General features: G+C 38.0%; 1 protein-coding gene across 2 annotated transcripts in view; it reads left to right on the top strand.

Annotated features, from left to right (window-relative positions):
• LOC127452221 (protein TANC2-like) overlaps window positions 1–21,317 on the top strand; it is a 225,377-nt gene that overhangs the window by 128,023 nt on the left and 76,037 nt on the right. For both annotated transcript variants that reach the window (XM_051717561.1, XM_051717562.1), the window contains one exon: window positions 15,399–15,581. In XM_051717561.1, the coding sequence (XP_051573521.1) occupies window positions 15,399–15,581 (183 nt within the window). The remainder of the gene's footprint in view (window positions 1–15,398; window positions 15,582–21,317) is intronic.

The raw sequence follows: 21,317 nt of genomic DNA, 5'->3' as shown, positions 1-21,317 counted from the left end.
CAGATTAGGAAAGCAAGAGACAGTGAGAAGAATGTAGGGTGGGGCTGATGGATGGAGAAGAAAATTAGAGGAAGAATCTGCAGTGGAATGGAGAGAGACTGAGAGAGAGAGACTGAGAGAGACTGCTTGACATCAGCAGAGAGTCCAGAGCCCCACCCAGCACCAGCAGAGCAAACACACACTTATATAAACACACTCACAGTTGATTTACTGACTCTATGAATAGTAAATGCGGGCAGAGTACTAAAGCGACACTCGTAGTGTGGCTCTGATCTCACAGGTCTGATAAGACTCACATGCAAGTGATTAAATGCACTCTTGTGCCCTTGTGTTGCGTCAAATTAAATTTGAGTTTTAATTGGTAGTTAATGAAAGACCCATGGTGCCATTTTAATGTCAACATACATTCACCAGCCACTTTATTACACCTGTACATCTACTTATTCATGCGTTTATCTAATCAGCCAATCATGTGGCAGCAGTGTAATGTATAAAATCATGCAGATATAGGTCAGGAGCTTCAGTTAATGTTCAGTTCTGTGGATGAAAACGCCTTGTTGATGAGAGAGGTCAACGGAGAATGGCCAGACTGGTTTGAGCTGACAGAAAGGCTATGGTAACTCAGTTAACCCCTCTGTACAATTGTAGTGAGCAGAATAGCATCTCAGAATGCATAACATGTTGAACCTTGAGGTGGATGGGCTACAACAGCAGAAGAACTGGTTGGGTTCCACCTCTTGTCAGCCAAGAACAGAAAACTGAGGCTGCAGTGGGCCTACCATTTGTGTACCTCAGCAGAAATACAAATTTGTCATACCAGGTGATGTTTTTGCAATCATCTACTGTCCAGTTTTGATAAGCCTGTTTCCACTGCAGCCTCAGTTTCCTGTTCTAAGCTGACAGTAGTGGTACCCGGAGGGGTCTTCTTCTGCTGTAGCCCATCCGCCTCAATGTTCGACGTGTTGTGTGTTCAGAAATGCTTTTCTGACCTCTGTCATTAACAAGCCGTATTCACCCACAGAACTGCCGCTCGTTGGATATAGAGTTGAAGTCAAAATTTTACATACACTCAGGTTGAAGTCATTTAAACTAATTTTTTAACCACTCCATAGATTTCATATTAGCAAACTGTAGTTTTGGCAAGTCGTTTAGGACATCTATTTTGTGCATGACATGAGTAATTTTTACAATAATTGTTTACAGACAGATTGTTTCACTTTTAATTGACTATATCACAATTCCAGTGGGTCAGAAGTTTACATGCACTAAATTTACTGTGCCTTCAATCAGCTTGGAAAATTCTAGAAAATGATGTTAAGCCGAATTTAGCTTCTGATAGGCTAATTTGAGTAAATTGGAGGTGTACCTGTGGATGCATTTTAAGGCCTATCTTCAAACTCAGTGCCTCTTTGCTTGGCATCATGGGAAAATCAAAAGAAATCAGCCAAGACCTCAGAAAAAAAAATGTGGACCTCCACACATCTGGTTCATCCTTGGGAGCAATTTCAGATGCCTGAAGATACCATGTTCATCTGTACAAACAATAGTACGGAAGTATAAACACCATGGGACCACGCAGCCATCATACTGCTCAGGAAGGAGATGCATTCTGACTCCTAGAGATGAACGTAGTTTGTTGCGAAAATGGCAAATCAATCCCAGAACAACAAAGGACCTTGTGAAGATGCTGGAGGAAACAGGTAGACAAGTATCTATATCCACAGTAAAACAAGTCCTGTATCGGACTAACCTGAAAGGCTGCTCAGTAAGGAAGAAGCCACCATAAAAAAGCCAGACAACAGTTTGCAAGTGCACGTGGTGAAAAGGATCTTACTTTTTGGAAAAATGTCCTCTGGTCTGATGAAACAAAAATTGAACTCTTTGGCCATAATGACCATCGTTATGTTTGGAGGAAAAAGTGTGAGGCTTGCAAGCCGAAGAACACCATCCCAACCATGAAGCATGGGGGTGGCAGCATCATGTTGTGGGGGTGCTTTGCTGCAGGAGAGACTGGTGCACTTCGCAAAATAGACGGCATCATGAGGAAGGAAAATTATGTGGATATATTGAAGCAACATCTCAAGACATCAGCCAGGAAGTTAAAGCTTGGTCGCAAATGGGTCTTCCAAATGGACAATGACCACAAGCATACCTCCAATGTTGTGCCAAAATGGCTTAAGGACAACAAAGTCAAGGTATTGGAGTGGCCATCACAAAGCCCTGACCTAGATCCAATAGAAAATTTGTGGGCAGAACTGAAAAAGCGTGCACAAGCAAGGAGGCCTACAAACCTGACTCAGTTACACCAGTTCTGTCTGGAGGAATGGGCCAAAATTCCAGCAGCTTATTGTGAGGAGCTTGTGGAAAGCTACCCAAAACGTTTGACCCAAGTTAAACAATTTAAAGGCAATGCTACCAAATACTAACAAAGTGTATGTAAACTTCTGACCCACTGGGAATATGTTGAAAGAGATAAAAGCTGAAATAAATCATTCTCTCTACTATTATTCTGACATTTCACATTCTTAAAATAGTGATCCTAACTGACCTAAGACAGGGAATGTTTTCTATGATTAAATATCAGGAATTGTGAAAAACTGAGTTTAAATGTATTTGGTTAAGGTGTATGTAAACTTCTGACTTCACCTGTATTTTGTTTTTTGCACCATTCTCTTTACACTTTAGAGACCGTTGTGCGTGAAAATCCCAGGAGATCATCAGTTACAGAAATACTCAAACCAACCCGTCTGGCACCAACAATCATCCCACAGTCTAAACCACTGAGATAACATTTTTTCCCCATTCTGATGGTTGATGTGAACATTACTGAAGCTCCTGACCCATATCTGCATGATTTTATACATTACACTGCTGCAACACGATAATCGCATGAATAAGTAGATGTACAGGTGTACCTAATAAAGTGGCCGGTGAGTGTATATACACACAAATGGATACACTGCATGGTGACCAGTGGTCAACCAATATATCGCTGAGACCAATAAACTGGTCGATATTTAGAATTTTTTAATTATCTGCATCGACCCAATACATTTTCCCGTTTGGCCGATTAGTCTCTCAAGCCACGACGGCGCCGAGAATCACCTGCTTGCATATGAAGGAGCCGTCTTTTGTTGTCACGTTTCATTGTGTTACCACAATAATAGACAGTTGTGGAACATAGTCTCATTTAAATGGTCCCCCATATCAGAGCCGCGACTGAAGCACATGACCTCATGATGTTTAAAGTGATTATGTGTTTCATTCCCCTCTCTCTCTCTCTGATCTCATCCCTGCAATTCTGGTCTAATGATAAAAAGGCAAATATCAATAAAAATTCTATCATATATCGTCTGCAAAAATTTAGATATCTTGTTTAAAGAGATTTAATTCACACACCTCACGAAACTTGCATAAATCCGTTTCCTTCCTTTGGAGCGCTTGTATATTATTATTTTTATTATTGTTATTATTATTATTATTATTTATTGGTCTCTGTAGAGAAATTTGCCATGGGCATCAAGGTTGCTATTACATATAAACTCAGTAAAAATATTCAACACATATTCACATACGTCTTCCTGTTACATGTGGAGACACACACACACACACACACACACACACACAAAGAAACATTTACCTCCAGTATCTTTACATCACATATAATTATATATATTCCTCTTAAGTTTTATAATAGCCTGGACCAAAACTGTGTCCCTCTGACTCACGAATATTGTGTGATGTAAGACCGTGACACTCCAAGCAAGGCTGTCCGGGCAGAGTAAACTGGAAGGGGTCAATAGAACGAACGATAGCGAAAGAGCAACTTCAAAGTAAAAGCGCATTAAACAAAAGATAAATTAAATAAATACATTTCAAAAACATATCTCTTGATGTAAATTTAACTTTTGCTCTGCGTATGTTTGTCCTTGTCAATCATTATTAAGCAAATGAAAACCACATCTGAATAATTGTCCAAACTTTTTGTATGGCAACTTTCACCTAAAAATGTCAATACCTTTTCTGTGCTTGTACAGATCACCCTCTAAAGGACATACTACACCTCAAAGTCTGGCTTTTGTCAAATCCATTTTGTTCCTTTTGACTTTCTAATGCAACAACATATATAGCTCAATATATTCTACAAGGTAGAACAGATTGTTCTAAAACAAGCTGGAAATCCATACATGAACCCTACTGAATATACTACAATTAAACATTGTAATGTTTCACCAGAGCAGACAAACTTTTGGATGAAATAACACAACAGTTTCAATAGGTTTTGAGTGGATAAATTAATTGCTTAAAAATAATTATAAAAAAACATTTGTGCAAATTAAAGGACATGCTACAGTTTCACCTCAATTTCAATACCTTTTTAGTGGTTGCACAGATTGCCCTTAAACAACTTTGACAATATAAAGCACCCTCTAAAAGATATATTAAACCTCATAGTTTTGGTATTGTCATATCTACTGAGTTCTGTTGACCTTTAAATCAGCAAAATATAGAGCTCAATAGATTTAACATGGTGGAACAAATGGTTTGGATTCATTTGCTGTATGTGAACCCTACTGAACACACTATACACTACTAGCTTTAATCTCAGCTGAATTTTGGTGCTGTTCCTAATTATAAAGAGATGTCTGCACTGATTAATTTTATAATTAATTTTATTTATTTATCACAAATTATACATTTGCACATATACAGTGAAATTCTTTTTTTTTTTTCACATATCCCAGCTAAGCTGGGGTCAGAGCACAGGGTCAGCCATGATACGGCGCCCCTGGAGCAGATAGGGTCAAGGGCCCAACAGTGGCATCTTGGCAGTGCTGGGGCTTGAACCCCCAACCTTCTGATCAGTAACCCAGAGCCTTAACCGCTAAGCCACCACTGCCCCAGAATGTAGCACCTCTAAATTTCAATACTATTTCAGTGGTTACACACATTGCCCCAGAACAGCATTAACACTATCAAAAACACTCTTACACCATGTCCTAACCACACAATGAGCGCCAGTGACAGGGCTTTCTATTTTTGGAATGGTTTCTATTTCTGCGATGTCACGCCAGGCAGCACAGTCAACAAATTGGTCTAAAATTATTCTTATTGTATACAAAGCCAGCATTTCATTAGCCGGTTCAGAACAACTTAGATTTTGGCCGAGGGTGTCACACACCTACCGAATATTTTGTGCTTTAAGTCTTGTTCTCTTTAGCCAGAGCTCTGTCACACACACACACAAACATACACACACATACACTCACAAACACATATGTTGGTGCAGCTATCATTATGAGGACTCTCCATAGACATAATTCTATCCCATAAACCTAACCCTCACAAAAAACTTTCTGCATTTTTACATTTTCAATAAAACATCGTTTAGTATGTTTTTTTTTTTTTTTTTTTTTTGTTAAGCGATTTGAATTATGGGGACACTAGAAATGTCCTCATAAACCACATTTATAGCATAATACCCTTGTCATTACCAGTGTGTAACCTAAAAAAATGTCCTAGTAAACCACCTAAACCCACCCACACACACACATACACACGTACACAGGTGCAGAATTGTAGTACGGAGACGTCCCGGCTCATTCCAACTTTCTCTCTGCTTCCCTGTTATGTGGAGATCGGCGAAATAACAACAGGAGTACCACGTGAGCATAAACAATCATAACAGACTGAAGAAGGATACATTCATAAAGTATCTTTGCCCTGTGTATGTGTGTGATTGTGTATTTATCCCCTCGGGGCTTGCCATAGAAAGTGTTATGGAGCTTCAATGAGAAAATGAGTTGCGTTCAATAAACACACTGTTCCATCTGTGATTGCTCTGATTTAGAGTTGGGGTACTCGAGTTTGGACCCGGACTCGAGTCAGAGTCACGAGTCCAATTTTAATGGACTTGGGCTTGTCACGGACTCAAGCCTTTGGGACTCGGGAGTCCAGCTGAGTCCAAGACATTTGTGATGCAATGAAAAATAAAATAAATAAATAACAAAATAGAAATAAATGAACACATCACTGTCTGCATGCAGCTGTATTAGCCCCTGAAGACATAGATGTAGCTAGAGTTGTTTCACTGTGTTCAAGCAAACACGCACATACGCACGTGCACAGGCACACTCATCAGTCAACCCACTTGAATGCTACTATCGAGACTACTGTATAACATCTACTACTGAGGTGGCTGGCATGACGAAAACATAAAGACGGGTATGTATCCAATGTAATAGAAACTAAACGGCAGTTTCACACGACAAGGAACCTGAAAACTGGTAAAATTGCATGTGGCATTTGTGCAGCTAAGACGGTGCTCGCATTGCGGTTTCATCGTGGTTAAAAACTTGAAATTAAGAACTTTATTGAGTCAAGTCACCCACATCATGTCTCTCACAGTTTACTAAAAACAGCATGTCAAAATAAAAATACATAAAAATAGTATTAATATTGGATATTAAAAAAAAAAGTGTTATTGCTAAAGCAGACAGCAACTCAAAACAGATAAACAGCACACTGACGAACACATCTAAACAGATAAACAGCACATTGACAAGCTGCTTAAAATATATTCTTTTACAGTATTTCTCCACCATTCACAACATTCAACCATGCACAATAAAATATTAGGATATTTTGGGCAGTGAAATGTTTTGTTTATAAATTAATTATAGACTATAAAATAAATGTATTATTCGATGACAGAGTTTGTGTATGAAGCTAAACTTCATGTTACAAGATGAATTTAGTTGGTTATGACATTTTTATTTTACATTTTTATTTTATTTGATTTTATTTTTATTGTAAACCACCGGGTAACTTATGCATGTCTTGTTTTAGCCTACAATACTGTGCAAAAGTCTTAGGCACTTAAGATGTTTCCCAAAAACATTTGTCTTAAGATGGTTATTTATATCTGCTACTTTAGTGTGTCAATAGGAAATATTCATTTTATACTCCCAAACATTCATTTTGCAAATAGAACAGAATAGAGTAGAAGAACAGGGAGCCCTGCAACAGATGGCATGGCAAATTTTCTTTGGTATTTAAAGATTTCAGACTGATTGCAGACCAACGCGGCTGCTGCTCAAGCAAATATCAATTATTATAATTTTTTGTATCTTCTGCGGCAGCTGCTGCGAGACGCACTAGGGATGTGTACAAATAGTCGAATACTCAAGTATTCGTTCTGCAATAATTATTCGAAAAGTAAAAATACTATTCGAATTTCACAAAGTTTTGCTTTGCTGGCCATATATACAGCGAGATGCATGTTAAATACTGAACACACAAACTAAAACTGGCAGTTATAACAGAATGCACTGGGTGGCGCTGTTGAGTGTGGACACAAGTTGATCACATTTGATGAGCAAACTATTCTGTCAGTACGTTTAGATGGACACCAAAAAGCGGGTTATTGTGATGTGGCTTCTGTAAACAACGAACATGGCATCCGAGACAGACTGTGCTAGCTGAGGGAAGGGACATTCCATCATTTAAACTGGTGTTTACAAATGAGTATAGTTTACTGAGCACATGGATATGCTTGTTTTTCTCAACAAAAACATGACATGAGATACAATATAAACATAACTATTATTTGTCTGGTGTTTATATTCATCCTGTACATTAATTGCATCAGTCTACTTTATTAGCGGTTTCTTTTTCTTCGCTTTGCGTATGCTTAAATGAAAAAAAAAAATGAAAAAACACAGGACATAATATAAGCTTGTTTTGGATATAATTAGAAGCTTGTTTTTTGTTTTAAATGGTGATGCGTCTCTTTGTCATTAATTACCTTCATTTAAATAATAGAATATTAGAGTATTCATTTTTTATGAGCTTAAATATTAGAATACCAAATTATTGATGAATGCCCATCCCTAAGATGCACACGGACGCATCCGGGATTTAGGTACACGAGCTGCATGCAGAACTGCCCTGCATTGTGCAGTTTCCCGCAAATTTAACTAGAAAATCATGTCTGTGACGACATGGCCCTAATATTATCAGTGGGCTTTTCCAGTGTTTTTGGATGTAGCATTTGCAGTCAAATCATGAGACGTAATCTCTCAGCGAGTGCTAATTACTACTTTGTTGACTCATTTGTATGTACTGTATTTTCCCAAATCAGTCGGCAGATAGAGAAAAAAGATTCAGAAAGAAATGTCAGTGTAGACTATTATTTCTTTAGATAGGGATCATTTTTAACTAAATTAAATTGAATTGACAAATTGAAAATGAAGTAGAAATAAAAACTAAATTAAAATTAAAAATAATAATAACTCTGGTTGTAATGACTAACGCAGCTTTCTCTTTCTTTAGTCTATGTTTGAGTGGAGAGGAAAAAGCAACAAATTATTGAAACGTCAACAGAACACAATAAGAATTGTGTTGAAGGTCAATTTTGTCTTCATACACCTAAAGCATATGCTTTCATTCTGAAACCACTTTGAAGTTTGTTCAGCAGGATTCTAATCATAAAATATATACACTTGCGGCCAAAAGTTTGGAATAATGTACAGATTTTGCTCTTATGTAAAATGTTTTTTACTTTTATTCACCAAAGTGGCATTCAACTGATCACAATGTATAGACATTAATAAGACATAAATAACATGAAAAATTACTATTAGTAAAGACGCTGTCTACCGCCCCTGGAGTCGTGAGTTCGAATCCAGGGAGTGCTGAGTGACTCCAGCCAGGTCTCCTAAGCAACCAAATTGGCCCGGTTGCTAGGAAGGTAAAGTCACATGGGGTAACCTCCTCGTGGTTGCTATAATGTGGTTCGCGCTCGGTGGGGCGCGTGGTGAGTTGTGTGTAGATGCCGCGGAGATTAACGTGAGCCTCCACGCGTGCTATGTCTCCGATGGTAATGTGCTCAACAAGCCATGTGATAAGATGCATGGATTGACGATCTCAGACGTTGAGGACAAGCAGCTATAAAAAATTTATGGATGGAGAGCATTCTACAGTTTCACTTTACAATTTCAATAACTTTTTAGTAGTTGCAATAAGATTGCCCCAAAACAACTTTGTCATTATCATACACCTTCTATAGGACATACTACACATCATAGTTGAGCCATTGTAATACCTGCTAAAGTCTTTTGACATTTTATTAAGGCAAGATACAGATCTCAGTAGTTTTTTAATGAATGATCAGATTGTTCCAAAACAAGTTGGAAAACCTTTTGGGTAACTTGCAACGCATGCTACATCTCTTCGTTTCATGATTTCTGCCTCAGATTTTCAATGTCTAGAAGCATTATGTAGTGTTGACTTCCATAATGACACTAGATAACAGTTCAGTAGATTTTGAAAGGAGGAAAAGATTGCTCCAAAACAAGTTTGAAAACCTTAAGTTAACCCCAAGGGTAATACTACAGCTCAGGTTTATTCAAATTTCACCTGGCCTGAATTTAAAATAAAACTGAAAACTTTTTAGCAGTATTTACAGTTTTCACAATTTAGCAATAAAGTTGCCTGCAGTCATTATTAAGGGTTGTAGTATGTCCTTTAGAGGGTGCTTGATAATGTTAAAGTTGTTTAGAAGTATCCCTCGCACCATTTTAAAGTTATTAAACGTTATCATTGAGAGCTCTGTAAGTACTGCTGAATTACTACTGAAAAGTTTTCAGTTTTGTTTTAACTAAAGCAATAGTGAAATGTCCCTGAGCTGTAGTATTACCTTTGGGTTAACCTTAAGGTTTTCAGACTTGTTTTGGAGCAATATGTCCTTCCTTTCAAAATCTGTTGAACTGTTTATCTAGAGTCATTAAGGAACTCAACACTTCACAATACTTCTAGACAATGACAATCTGAGGCAGAATTTGTGAAACAAAGAGATGTAGTTTGTGTTGCAGGTTGCCCAAAAGTTTTGTTTTGGAACAATTTGATCATTCTTTCAAAAACTATTGAGATCTGTATCTTGCCTTATTAAAAGGTTAAAGGACTTTAGCAGATATTACAACAGTGAAACTATGATCTGTAGTATGTCCTTTAGAGGGTGCTTTATAATGTTAACATTGTTTTAGAATTGTCCATTGCACCATTTTAAAGTTATTGAACTTTAGAATTGAGAGGACTGTAATTACTGCTATTTTTAGCTGTAATTAGTATTACCCTTGGGGTAAATATAATGGTTTCAACTTGTTTTGGAGCAGTCTGTCCCTCCTTTCAACAACTATTGATCTGTACATTGTGTTATTATTCAAGTCAACACTACACAGTGCTTCTAAACATTGAAAGTTTGAAGCAAAAATTGTAAAAATGAAGTGATGTAGAGTGTCATATTGGTGGCCCAAAAGGGTTTCTTCCAACTTGTTTTGGAGCAGTCTGTCCCTCCTTTCAACATCTTTTGAACTGTATCTAGTGCCATTAAACAAGTCAACACTACACAATGTTTCTAGACATTGGAGATTTGTACCAAATATTGTGTACTGAAGAGATGTAGCATGTCCTTTAGATTACCCAGAAGGTTTTCCAGCTTGATTTAGTGCCCCTCCAAACATTGAAGATCCTGTCGCATACCCCCTCTCTAACGCATAGATAACATTCACACAAGGTATTTAGAAAATATGTATATTTAATACAATTATCTTTGTAAAACAACTCCCTTATATTAAACATGTTATATCTGTACATGTTTGTACATGTTATATTAATCATATGCGTATTGAATAAATGGCTTACCAATTGAGATGGGTATGTTAGATATTATATAACTGCATAGCTTGAAAATTCCCCCCTCAATGCATCGCAGTACACAAGAATAGCGTTTGGTTCTGTGCCTGGAATTGCGCATCATTGCAGGTACGGCATTGCCGGCCGACTTCGAGCATTGCGGGTAAGTATCTGTGCAATTGCGCGGTCAGCTCAAGGTGCTTTTTTTTTTAGCAAGGCTGAGCTCATTTGCTGAAAAACATCATGCCACAATGTAAAAACAGGTCTCTAGTGTGCGAGCAAATGTGAGTGAAAATTACTGCGTGTGTATGTGGGAAAATTATTTGGCAGCACCGGATGTCTGACAGCTGTCATCAAAACTTATGAACTTATACCATCAGAATCAAAACTCTCTATGCATTTTAGGGCTTTACTGGTTGTTTAGATCAGTGTTACTATCAGAAATAATTAATAATTATTTCTTTAGTTATTAATTAATATATAAATTAATTAATTGAATCTAACTCATTAAAACCTCATATGGGACTCCAGTAAATGTAGTGCGCTACGTTTAGGAGCGGGTTTGGTTATTAGCAATAATTAATAATTATTCAAATCAATAGAACATTGAGAATCAATGTTAGCTTTTTTTTTAATCCTTTAAATCAACAATTATCAAAGATAATCGTTAATGGTTAACATCGATGAAACCTTAATTAAAATTAACACTAGCTTATTGATCATTCAAATTCAACAATCATCAAAGATAATTATCAATTATCAAAAATCAACAGAATATTAATAAGGATTAACATTGACGGGGCACCACCCTGGAATTAGGGACTAATAACCAGATAGTATAACAGTCTCAATATTAGATCGTTTTCTTAGGAAAATCGACATCCGAAGAATATCGATTTTCGGGAAAAAACAATGAATGAAGGCTTGAATCCGAGCACTGACATCCCGTCAGCATGACACAGGCATATGCAAAACAAAACAAAACACTTCTCTTTGTAATATAAACAAAGTTTATTTATGCAGTAATATCAATTAATAATTAATACAATGCAGTCAATAAACTTCCGACTTACAACTACAAACTAAACAGTGATATGATTAGATATGGAAATCAAAATAATCCTATAACACATGAGGGTGTGTGTGTGTGTGTGTGTGTGTGTGTGTGGTTAGTACGAGAGAGAGAGAGAATTAAGTGACGGCCCTAAAGCCGATTTCGCGATCGTGGGAGAGAAAGCAGCTGTTAGTTTATCGCTTAGAGACGCGGTGGACGGCTCGTAAAAGTCCCGCATTCTTTGACTCTTTAATGGATAAACTCAGTTTGCCGGTCTCACCCGCGATGGCGAAAATGCACAACAGTCCAATTTGGTTGGACCACAATACAGCAAAACAAATTCGTGATAATTAATACCCTGAGTATTAATAATGAGCGGACATGGCGGTCCGTAAACTGTACAAGCAAAAACCCTGAAACACAAGAATAACACGCTATAATATTCTATCTCTGCCCAGACGTAAAACTCTTACTTGAATCGCATGAGGATGCAGAATGTGTGTTCATCCATCCTTTAATTCCGACCCGGTTCCTTGAGGCTCGGGTGGTGACGGGAGGCCGTTTCCTCGCTCTGTCGGCGGGCAGTACGGCTGCTGATTCTCGGCGGGCTGACAGAGAAATCAGAAATGTCGACTTGATTGAAGATGGAAGAGAAATCTTTAATCTCATCACTTCTGCAGACAAACGGATGAAGATGCGGATTGCTTAGCGGTCTCCTTCGGATCCGTTAGAGTGTTCGGTTGAACACAGAGTAATCTCAACTCGTCCAGCAAGATAGAGATTGCATGGCCACAGTTTCAAGTCGGACGTTACTTCCTTGTGCCACGAGGTTGCACCTGAGAGCAGCGATGAGCTACGTCTATACTCGGCGAACAAAGTTGCTGGAAGCAAATCCCGGAAGAATTTCAGAGGTATTTCTACTCCTGATGATGTCATGGTTTGAGGGACGTTTTGTTGTGTGCCTCATCCAATAGGAGTTGAGAGTTCGATCCTTTAGTGAGCAAGGCTTCATGGGATTTGTAGTCTGTTTTGGACTCCCTTTGTTTGATTTTGGCGCGATTTTTATCAGTATAATTTATGACCTGGTATGTGGGGGCTGAGTTAGGTTTTTACAACTGTGTTAGGCCTGCCTTTGTGTTCTATCTGAATACATGAGGCCCAACAGCATCTAAACTTAAATACAAACTACGAAAAAAAAAAAAAAAAGGCTGGCAAAACAGTGAAGTATCAATTTTACTTGCTATCACACTAAGCTACGTCACCTAGCAATGTGCTGGGCTGGCGAAAAAAGATACTTGTGTGACACACAATGCATGAGTAGATGCATCTTTTTAACTGCAAAAGATAGAGTTATTTCATTGCATATTTATCTGACCTTTATGACACAGCCATTTTGGTGTTTCTACACTAGGGGGCATACAAAATTATTTTTGACAGTGAGAAATACATGAACTGAGTTTGAATGTTATTTAAGACTGTGATGAAATTAAATGAACGGTAAATCTCAGAATTCGCGTACCCCCATTGTCACCTCACGTACCCCCAGGGGTATGCGTACCCCAGTTTGGGAAACACTGCTGTAGAGGGCTCCTTATAATTGTTCAATTTGTTTTGAAGAACTGTGTCCATCCATTAAAAAGGTATTGACATTTTGGGGTGACTGGTGCAAAATAAAAGTTCTAGTAACCTAGGCTCTGAAGGAAACATTAATCATTTGTTAATTATTTTTAATCATTCAAAGTGAAATGACCATTCTCTAGTAAAATTTTCAAAATGTCATCATATCTTAACAGACACAAACACAGTTAACAAAAGGTGTACTGTGTCCTTTAAAGAGTGTTTCAGAACATATACAGTCTTTTCCAACACTGTCTAACCACTTAACAAGTATTGAAATTATAATTAGGCTATACAAAAGTTTGTTTAAATATACAAACATTTTGAGGAGTATAATGAGGTGAAATGTTTTTTAAATATTAGTATTAGTAGACATTAGTACCAATTAATCTGTACAACAATGTAGAAGCTACTCACTTTTTTTTATTTATTAAAATCAAAAATCAATAAAAGTTTATATTTCTAAAGCAGACCAGTATGTCAGAGGTATTCAACCTTCAATGTCCATATATTCAACATCCACTCAATTAGTAACACAATGGTTGAAATAATCAAAAGTGCATTAAGGTTGCACAAGAAAAGAAATGTACCAACTGTCAGTACAGGAAAGGCATACGACAAAGAAATAATGAAGCACGCAGATCAGTGTCTTAATCAAACAAATGTGGTTTCATCACATGCTGGTAGCAAAAAATAAATAAAAAAAATCGCACCCTTTATAGATGGTCCCTAACTTCTCCGACACACGTTCAGTGGAGATTCTGAGAAAATATGACAAAATCGATGATCCCGTATTTTGTTTGATTAAATTAGTTGTAGTTGATTGTCATACATGCCAGTTATTATAATTTACAAACAATGATCGTATTGCATCCATTGTTAGAAAACTATTGACAAAAGAAGTCCGAATGTGTGAATATGAAACCAACTTTACCACAGTATTCAAGGCTACACACAGATAAATTGCATAATAAACGTTATCATTTCTAATCGTTCAGTTTGCGCAGTTACACCAGTTTCATTTACGTGTAGTTTTGCCACCCGTCCCGTAAAATACGGGAAAAGTATGGGATTGTCCCGTTTTTAAAGATGAAAAGTCGCGTCCCGTATCGAATCAATACGGGATGCAATTTGTCCGGTATTTTTAGCTGGTCAGATGGCGTCACGGCGAAAACGGTCAAGATTGTTAATTGAACCTTGATATTCGTTGTAAATGTTGCCTAATGTGGGTAAGGGACCGTCTAAAAAGTCACACATTGTGCTAAAACGCTAAAATGTTAAACAGAGGCCAGCTGAGTGTATTAGAAAGTATGGAATTTGGGCTTCTGGTTTAAATTTGAATATATCGATGCCTCAAAAATATATAGATAAAAACTTCATTTTTGTTGGAGCCGTGGCACAGCAGTTCATATGGTAGATACCAATGCGCACAGGTTGAAGTCATAGGCATGGACAATACTGAGGTACAGAGAGCTGTAATTCATCTCGTTTTATCCATACTGAATAAATTATCATCTCTCTCATTTAAGTGTGTGCTTTTATTTGTTACACAATATGTCAAATCACACGACCATGACAGCTACAGGCATTTGTCAACATTTCTAGTCTCTCTCTCTCTCTCTCTCTCTCTCTCTCTCTCTCTCTCTCTCTCTGTTTCAGTTTTAAGGTGCTTTATTGACATGACAAATATGTGCACATTTGTATTGCCAAAGTGTTTATATCTCTATATTATAGCGTGTTCTCTCTCTCTCTCTCTCTCTCTCTCTCTCTCTCTCTCTCTCTCTCTCTCTCTCTCTCTCTCTCTTTCTTTCTCTCTCTCTTTCTGTCTGTTTTTAAATCTGGAGGTGTTGCCTTATCAGGAACAGTGATAGTGAAATGTTAATAAGCTGTACTGACTAAGTTCATGTGTTTGTGCCTCTCACACTCTCATGTTCAAGTGAGTTTTTACATTTTATGAGCTGTTAGTGCAAATAATGAGAATGTGCAGTTAATTCTGGAACTAACCCCCACCCCCAATTTTCTGTCCCTGCAGGCAGTGACTCTGTGGAGGGTGAATGTGTGTTTGAGGGGGATTACGCCATCCCTCCTCTCCCAGTGACTGAGGGCATGCAGCACATCCGGATCATGGAGGGTGTGTCGCGCTCTCTCCCCTCCTCTCCTCTGCTCTCACACCAGGCCATCAACATGCGTCTACAGCCAATCAAAAGACTACCAGGTAACGCAGATACGCATGTCACGATCCGAATAAGAACATGCCATTCAAAGCCAAACCCATCTGCCACAGGAAAAATTATAGTCTAAGAGATGTTGTAACTCAACTTAGTTGTAACTAAATTGTTTACACATCTGTGCCCAGTGTAAATTCATACGATTGTGTTTGTGCGTGCTTGAAGTTGTTTGCTTTTTCATATTATATTTGTGTGGGTTGCATGTATACTGTGTGTTTGTGCTTGTGTATGCCTGCTTTACTGCTCTGGGTGAGAGCCACCTCCTGTTTCCCTTCTCAAACACTACAGCTGAATGCCAGAACTCCTACTGAGAGCACAAATGCCTTCACCTTACTCATCAGAGAGAGTGAGAACGAGTTTGTGTGTGTGTACATGTTTATACTACATTGTGGAGACCAAATATCAGCACAAGGATAGTACAACCTGAGATCACCTGCCTTGTGGGGCCCAGCCAGTGGTCCCCATGAGGGAAATGGCTTATTAAACATAATAAACTATGTTTTTTTGAAAATGTAAAAATGCAAAACGGTTTGGTTTAGGGGTAGGGTTAGGGTTAAGGGATAGAAATTATCGTGAGATCTGTCTAAAATCCATAAAATGCATGTAAGTCTATGGAGAGTCCCCACAAAGATATAAAAACAAGTTTGTTTGTGTGTGTGTGTGTGTGTGTGTGTGTGTGTGTGTGTAAGTCAAGTCATTTTTATTTGTATAGTGCTTTTCACAACACACATCGTTTCAAAGCAGCTTGCATATGAAGTATCCAATGTCTTACTGTTGGAGTTGGCATCAGTTCATCCTCTGAAGTCCATTGTAAAAGATTGAAGTGATGTCTGGCTAGCACCGGCTGCATTTAGTCGTCATCACTCAGCGACACGTAGCAGTGGAGTCCGACACCAAGCAGGAACGGAGCTGGATCTGGTTGGCTCTGGTAACCTCGGGATATGAATCCCGGTTTAGACATGGAAACAAATAGAATAATATTAGTGTAGATGTTATTCAATTTTATGCAGTGTTATAGCTCATGATAGATGTTTCTGGTTCCAGCATACCTAACTAAAGCAGCCTAATTGATGGATAAATTAGGTGTATGCCTGGCTAAATAGATGAGTGTGGAGGTGAGGGCGTGGTAAGGACGGCCACCTGAGATGGATTGTGACTAATTACCATCTTTATGTTCACAGTGAGAGTCAGGGCAGATAAAAAGATGGCCAGTTCACAGAGAGAGGAGAGAGACAGACAGACCAGAGTCTTCGTGTCTGTCCCCTGAGAGAGAGAGACTGTGAAGCTAGACCATTCAAAGCTTTGTATGTAGTTAACAGAATTTTAAAATACATCGAAATTTAACAGGTAGCCAATGTAACGACAATAAAATTGGGCTAATATGATCATATTTCTTGGTTCTAGTCAGCACTCTGGCAGCTACATTTTGAACCAATTGAAGTTTATTTGTTGAACTTGCAGGACATCCTCCCAGCAAGTGTGTGTATGTGTGTGTGTGTATGTGTGTGTATGTGTGTGTTAGAGAGAGGTAACAATGTATACAGGATGCAGCAGTATGTTATTTTGTGTGTTGAGAAGAGAAAAGGGTTTATCTCTTTTCTTGTTTTGACAGGGTGTCTGTTTGGCCATATCTTCATTTCTTTGTGAAGAGTGAGAGACTGAAGATAGTAATCAGATATTGGTTAAGTCATAACTATATACCATTCTACCCACAGAAGTAGACGCTTGGGCCTATGGTCAATATATATGTTGTTATTGCATAACTACACTATTGATCAGAACTATGCTCTTTACCTCTGTAGAAAGGATCAGTCTTCTTTTTTTTTTTCTTTTTTTTTTTAGTTGAATCTAAAGTTTATTAAACATTCATTCTTGAGTTAAGGTTGTTATTTAGCAGTTGCAATGCTTTTCTGCTATTTATTCTTAATCACAGACACTGCACTTCTCTTAGCAACCACAAGGGTGCACCAATTTTATTTTCTTCCTCCTTCAGTTGCCCACCTTCATTCACTCAGTCTCTGTGGAGAGAAGCAGAGCAGCTGAAGGACTGTTTGTGCTCTGTAAATGTTTCAGAAATGCTAATCACATCCATCGAGGGTGCCGTGTTGTTGTCCAGCCACTGGCATCCATGCTGCTGGTAGTTCTGTGAGCTGTAGACTTTTAGCTAAGAGATGTTTTGTGCGTGTATGATTTTTATATATAATGAGTTTTAGATGATACTTTAGGTCATTACCTAATATAATACAGGATATTTTCAGTTAAAGGACTAGAGAATGCATCCTCAATACCTATTAAGCGGCGGTCACACTACACTTTGCATTCCATTCACTCCCAATCAAACGCATCCGAACGCGGCAGACCAGAAACGCAAGCTCATGTGCAGAAATTGTGCACTATGCTGAATCTGGATGACAAGAAGGCGTGTGACCAATAGAAGATGGAAACGTAACACAATGACGACTTGGCTCAATTCAAAGGATCCATAGTTCAAAACTGCATGTTTTTATTATTGCTGGAAAGTGATTAGATGGTATATTCTAACATTTTGAATGTAATATTATTTGTTATTTGTGATTTATTGTTTATTAAATCCAGAAACACTCGAGCGTTACATTATATCCTGGTCCGTTTTGTTGTCCGAAACAAAAATTGCATGCTCAAAGCCTAATGGGACCACCCCTTTAATGAAAATTTTGTGAACAAATTGTGAACACTGTGGCTCTGTGTCAATATCAAAACATTGCTCTATTTTATTAATACTGTGTTGCCAGATCTAAGCGAGCTGCCTCACCAAAGCTAGTGTTACCCCATTTTTTTTCTCCAATTGGCAGTGAGGAGCGTTCAACCTGGTCTGGAAAAACAAGCATGGAAAAAATGCTGTATTCTGGAAATAAGTACAAAAAAAAAATAAATGCAACCCACGACTGCCATGTGCATGGAAGTTTGGATGAGTCCCTTATAATAAGCTAAAATGACAACACTCGTTTGAGCATGTCTGACCAGCATTACACATCAACTCTGGCTTGACCAAAGGTGCGAGTTTGGGCCAGGACTATATGTTTGCCGATCAATCGAATACTGGGTACTGTTTTGGAAACCTATTTGTCATTTTTGCAATTCTGTTCAGTGATGCTTGTGGTGCAGAAATCACAAACTTCACCTTTAAGTTTAAAATAAGCCAGAATATTCCTTTAAAAGGCCAGCTTCAACCAATGGTGTAGAGGTTTCGTCTTAACACAATTTCACAAGAAATAGGTTGTCTTCTGTTTGGTTGTTTTCAATTTTGAGAGTGTTGTCTGAGTGTAGACATTTCTGGTGGACATTGCTAGTACACAATACCTTAACCCAACTTCAACCCAAACATAGCAATGAGTGTTATACACCTTTTCCTCTGTGAACTTAGTTCTGAGGTTACATTCTCTTGTTTGTAGCCTCTCTTTAACCTCCCCAGCCATTCCATCTCCCCCCTTGAAACATGGACTACCGTCAGTGGCTTTTCACTCATTGTTTTTCCTGCTTTTATCATTTCCGAATTGTTCAACTGAGTGTGTCCAGTCCAGCCTGCTCGCGGAAGTTCCATCCCATCACAATGACCATTGTTTACCCACTCTCTTCTGGAAGCAGGATAGCTCTGAGAGTGTGATTTCCTTTTCGTTCCATGTCATGTATTGTTCTACACTGACATTGGGTCACTGGTCTTTTTCCTTTCATAAAAATCATAATGAAATTTTGGGGTAAATTTGAACTCTTTGGAACATGAGTATGAGTAAACGATGACAGAATCTCTTTAAGAGGCTAAGAGCAAAAATTGAATCCTGTTCTAGCTTTTATAAGCACAACTGTTCTGATCTTACATTTGCTTTCGTTACATAGTAATTTTTCCCACAAAGTATCTCCACACTTGTACTGTACACTTTAATAGGCTTAAGATAAAATCATGTGTCTGTCTTAAAAGACCGAAGCTGCAATTACCGATGGGGCTGGAGGGAGATTTAGCTCACATGATCTCATGATGGCAGTCCAGATGGATGATCTTGGTAACACACATTGGAGTTCTTCTCCAAACGAAACATTCAGGAGTAACCATTTTTTGGTCATAATGATTTCCTACAATTGAAAGCTACATTTCCACCCTAATGATGGCAAGCATTACACAGCAACGGCTTCCGTTCCAGTGACTGATCAATGGCCTTTGACCTTGCAGCTGTCTTAGCCAATGCAATTAAATTAATCATTGACATTTTATGTAACTTACTTTGTAATTGCATACAGGTAAACAAGCACACACATATACTCTTGAACAGCATAATGTACACATGCAAGTACAGTAACATGACCTCTGTGCTCGGTGTTTAATATGTGTTGGTAGAATCTATTATGGAACATTTCTCTTTTCCTCCTGTGAGGGGTGGTTAATTTCAGTGGCAGCTCACTGACGGTTACATTACCTCTCAAACACTCAACAGCATACCAGCAACGAAGGGCTTACTGGCATCACAGGGCATTTCAGTCTTCCTGTTTCATTTTATGTGGTAGATTAGCATTGTCCGTAACCACAAACAGGGTGTGTTTTTCGTATTCAGGAGATGGATGGATGGAGAATGAATGAAAAAATCAATGAATGAATGACAGTATGGATAAGAGATTGAAGGGATGGGTTATTTGGATGGATGAGTGCTTGATGGGATGGGTGGATGAAAAATTAAAATGATCAATGAATGCATGAATGTTTAGATGAGTGATTGAAGGGATGGATGGATGGATGAATGATAAGGAAGGAATGAATGAATGAATAGGTCAGTGAATGAATAAAGTAGGGATGTCCTGATGCCAGTTTTTTTGACAACGAGTACAAGTAACGATACTTCATTCTTGGTATTTGGTGATACTGAGTCAGATACCCGTTTTTTTTTTTTTCTGAACTCCATATCAGCAGTTTATTTCAATTAAATTTAAATTAAATAAATTAATTCATTAAAACTTTAATCCAATGAAAATATAACGATTAATTTGCAACATAATATTGTATTATTTTTTATCAAATTAAGTGCTGCACTACAGAGCATCACAGATGTGGGTTATTGCTTAATTTTAATACAATTACTATTGATTTATTATTAGTAGTAGTAGTCGTAGTAGTATTATAGTGAATATTACATAACTTTACAATAGTGATATATTTCTGCCTTACTTTTTTCATTTAAATTAAGCTTTTATTTTGAAGTGTTTCAGTGTAATGACGGTAGCTTTTTAGTCAGGAAAAGCCAGTCGCTATGTGACTCAAAGTGATTATTAAACCGCAAAAGGCTGCTATTTAATTAAATAAGTATGTAGTCTGTGTGTACCTCGCGCTACAAAGTGAATTTGCACTCTGTTTGCTGTCATCTGCTACAAACAGTGCACTTGATGCTCATGACAGTGTTTTCCCTGTATGAGCCAAGGAGGAGCTTTAAAAGGTATGTGCAATGGACTTCAGCACAACACTGTCCCCACACATTCACAAGTGCTCACATTTGAAGCGTGTAGCACTATATATTTATCTCACTAAATCACAGCTTTTGCGGTTAAGTAATCTCACTAGGACATAACGTGATTTTAATTTGTGCTCTGAATGTTTACGTAATGAAATTTGTATGTCAGATGGTATCAGCTTTTGGTATCGGAGCATTTTTACGAGCATGAGTACGAGTACATGACCGCGGTATTGAACCCGATTTCAATAC

The sequence above is a fragment of the Myxocyprinus asiaticus genome, chromosome 14 (assembly GCF_019703515.2).
Source record: "Myxocyprinus asiaticus isolate MX2 ecotype Aquarium Trade chromosome 14, UBuf_Myxa_2, whole genome shotgun sequence".
Classification (NCBI taxonomy): domain Eukaryota; kingdom Metazoa; phylum Chordata; class Actinopteri; order Cypriniformes; family Catostomidae; genus Myxocyprinus; species Myxocyprinus asiaticus.
The sequence above is the reverse complement of the archived record's forward strand: the minus strand, read 5'-3'. Positions and strand labels throughout refer to the sequence as shown.